General features: G+C 30.2%; 1 protein-coding gene across 1 annotated transcript in view; it reads right to left on the bottom strand.

Moving 5' to 3' along the window:
- The window catches only part of LOTGIDRAFT_176634 (hypothetical protein), a gene marked incomplete at both ends in the record, with an annotated part of 3,809 nt that extends 2,077 nt beyond the window's left edge, over window positions 1-1,732 (bottom strand). The window contains one exon of the mRNA XM_009055101.1: window positions 394-1,732. Coding sequence (XP_009053349.1) covers window positions 394-1,732 — 1,339 coding nt within the window. The remainder of the gene's footprint in view (window positions 1-393) is intronic.
- Window positions 1,733-1,820: the final 88 nt, after the last annotated feature.

The following is a 1,820-nucleotide window of genomic DNA, read 5'->3' as shown; positions in this document are numbered from 1 at the left end:
ATTCAATGGTAGATCACGAAATTTCTTCTCATTAAGCTTCTTCAGAAGCCTCCCTACACTCCGTACTTTGGTTCTAATATTGTCTTTATCCTTTCTCCGTTGCTCTTCCTCTGTTCCCAGTCTGTCCAATAAATTAGATGCAAAAACACAGATTAATTCGTCGTTTTTACATATCTCTTTTAACCCTGGATTCTTAGCCGTTTCTTTAAATTTGGAAAATAAATCAACTAGTTTGCCATCTGTTTCTGGAGAGTGTAAAACACTTTGAAGCATTATTCTACCATTTCTTAAAAAGTTTCTATTACTATTTTCTGGTTTAAAGGGGCAGGATTTAGAATGTATCCATAAAGAATCATCCTTAATGAATGCCAGGCAAAGTGTTATCCTTCATACATTCATCATCTTCAATGTTATCCTTCTTACAAACATCATCTTCGATTTTATCCTTCATACAATCATCTTCTTTAATGTTATCCTTCTTACAAACATCATCTTTAATGTTATCCTTCTTACAATCATCATCTTTAATGTTATCCTTCTTACAATCATCATCATCAATGTTATCCTTCTTACAATCATCATCTTTAATGTTATCCTTCTTACAATCATCATCTTTAATGTTGTCCTTCTTACAATCATCATCTTTAGTGTTATCCTTCTTACAATCATCATCATCAATGTTATCCTTCTTACAATCATCATCTTTAATGTTATCCTTCTTACAATCATCTTCAATGTTATCCTTTATACAATCATCATCTTTAATGTTATCCTTCTTACAATCATCATCTTCGATTTTATCCTTCATACAATCATCATCTTTAATGTTATCCTTCATACAATCATCATCTTCAATGTTATCCTTCTTACAATCATCATCTCCAATGTTATCCTTCTTACAAACATCATCATCAATGTTATCTTTCTTACAATCATCATCTCCAATGTTATCCTTCTTACAAACATCATCATCAATGTTATCCTTCTTACAATCATCATCTTCAATGTTATCCTTCATCCAATCATCATCTTTAATGTTATCCTTCTTACAATCATCATCTTCAATGTTATCCTTTATACAATCATCATCTTCAATGTTATCCTTCATCCAATCATCATCTTTAATGTTATCCTTCTTACAATCATCATCTTCAATGTTATCCTTCTTACAATCATCTTCAATGTTATCCTTTATACAATCATCATCTTCAATGTTATCCTTCTTACAATCATCATCTTTAATGTTATCCTTCATACAATCATCATCTTTAATGTTATCCTTCTTACAATCATCTTCAATGTTATCCTTCATACAATCATCATCTTCAATGTTATCCTTTATACAATCATCATCTTCAATGTTATCCTTCATACAATCATCATCTTCAATATTATCCTTCTTACAAACATCATCTTCAATATTATCCTTCTTACAAACATCATCTTCAATATTATCCTTCTTACAAACATCATCTTCAATGTTATCCTTCTTACAAACATCATCATCAATGTTATCTTTCTTACAATCATCATCTCCAATGTTATCCTTCTTACAAACATCATCATCAATGTTATCCTTCTTACAATCATCATCTCCAATGTTATCCTTCTTACAAACATCATCATCAATGTTATCTTTCTTACAATCATCATCTCCAATGTTATCCTTCTTACAAACATCATCATCAATGTTATCCTTCTTACAATCATCATCTTCAATGTTATCCTTCATCCAATCATCATCTTTAATGTTATCCTTCTTACAATCATCATCTTCAATGTTATCCTTTATACCATCATCATCTTCAATGTTATCCTTC

The sequence above is a fragment of the Lottia gigantea genome, assembly GCF_000327385.1.
Source record: "Lottia gigantea unplaced genomic scaffold LOTGIsca_2311, whole genome shotgun sequence".
Lineage (NCBI taxonomy): Eukaryota > Metazoa > Mollusca > Gastropoda > Lottiidae > Lottia > Lottia gigantea.
The sequence above is the reverse complement of the archived record's forward strand: the minus strand, read 5'-3'. Positions and strand labels throughout refer to the sequence as shown.